Here is a 1722-nt window from a genome sequence, read left to right as displayed (position 1 = left end):
CATGCTTGAAGCTCTGACTCAGGCAGGGCAAAGGCAATATATGTAACCTAAACATTTATACCCCCATAATATGCTGAAATAAAAAAAGAAAGGCAAACCAATTAGTCATGTGGACATAGAGATGTAGAGATAGGCATAAAGGTGATTTTTTTTTATCAAGTGCTTTTTCTTTTTTGCACCTGAATTTACTACTAGAGAAAAGGGAAGGGAGGAAGACTTCCAAAGGGTTATGAACTTTGAGTGGGGAACTTCATATGGGTAATGTGAAGATAAGGAACTGAATAAGGGATTTAGAGCATAGGAAAGGAGACACAGCCTTAGGTTCTAGTGAAAATAGTCAGTATAGAGAGTGGTATCTCAAGAAACTAAACGTAGCTCTCAAGAGTTAAGAATGTAAAAATTGATCAACGTGGCTATCTCAACCCATGATCTTAGAGTGCTCCTTCTTAAATCAACAAAAAAGATCTATTGATGTATTAAAAGATTTCAATAAATAGAGGTGATATGAAACTCTCCATAAAATACATTATTGAGTATATTTGTACCATTACAACTTACACTTGGTATATAAGTAACAGCCTATTGAAAGTCACATGATTAAAAAATACATAAAACAATGATCACATTATCTGTTATAAAAAATAACTGTGTCCTTTTAATTTTTCCAGAATGCTTTTTAAGGAAAGCCGAAGTGTACATAACCATCTTACTTCTGCTCCGTGAGTAAATGCAGATTCCAGATTGCTTCATTTATTTTTATTCACGTTATGTGCTTTAAGAAACAGAAGTATCATTTATTAAATGCTAGTTGAAGTAGAACTTAAATGTACGTGTAGGCAATCTCCATTTTACCACCATCTTAAAAAAAATAGTCATTTTGACTGTTTGGACCTCACAACATATTCATCTATTGAAACAGTTGCCAGGCTACTCTCTAAACACCTACTAAATCCATATTGTGTTACATAGCAGCCTGGGATTCTGTTAGTAGGAAGCACTGGAAGCAAGATGGCTCAGGGGTTTTCCTTTGTACCTGGGCCATCTTCCAGTCTTTTTGTGTCTTTTTTATCTACCTCTTCATGGCCATCTGGATAGGTAACCCACAGCCCTCTGCTGCCCTGAGCTTCCCAGGACAGATCCTTATACATACTGACCTTCCTTGCCCTACAGAGGGTTGTATGCCACAAAATTAACCTATTCTTCATGTCCTTCCTTCTGTTCAAAACTAAATGTTTCCTTAGTGATGGTGATTACTAGAGAAAGATCTCTTATCCCTTAACATACAATAAAAAGGCAGGTTTTTTTCTGTGGTTACACTTTTGGGTGAATATTGTTCAATTCCACAAGAGTTTTACTTTTACTTGCAGCTTAGAAGTACTTCTCTGTAGCCTACAAGTGTGGTTTTAGGGTTATTAAAATAAAAAATTAGCAATTTACTGAATGCTTTAATTCAATATTCTGCTAAGAGAGCTGTTTAACATCCTTTGGGCAACATTATAAAATTCCTCCTCTCGTATATAGTTGTATAGGAATTTTTTTAGTCTTGGGGAAGGACATACTGTTAGGGCAGTTGACCCATGAACATTGCTGGCATAGGGGTACCAACTGCCATGCAGTCAGAAATCCATGTATAACTTTTGACTCCCCAAAAACTTAACTACTAGTAGCCTACTGTTCACCAAAAAGCCTTATTGATAGAATAAACAGTCCATTAACACATAT

The 1722-nt window shown here is 35.8% G+C and overlaps 1 protein-coding gene across 1 annotated transcript in view; it reads left to right on the top strand.

The window, feature by feature from the left end:
* The window catches only part of LOC105814714 (ubinuclein-2), a 24581-nt gene that overhangs the window by 1089 nt on the left and 21770 nt on the right, over positions 1-1722 (top strand). The window contains exon 2 of the mRNA XM_012649789.1: positions 669-719. Within this exon, the coding sequence (XP_012505243.1) occupies positions 669-719 (51 nt within the window). The remainder of the gene's footprint in view (positions 1-668; positions 720-1722) is intronic.

The sequence above is a fragment of the Propithecus coquereli genome, unplaced genomic scaffold (genome assembly GCF_000956105.1).
Source record: "Propithecus coquereli isolate 6110/MARCELLA unplaced genomic scaffold, Pcoq_1.0 Scaffold302, whole genome shotgun sequence".
Lineage (NCBI taxonomy): Eukaryota > Metazoa > Chordata > Mammalia > Primates > Indriidae > Propithecus > Propithecus coquereli.
Note: the sequence above shows the minus strand (reverse complement) of the source record. Positions and strands in the feature narration are given on the sequence as shown.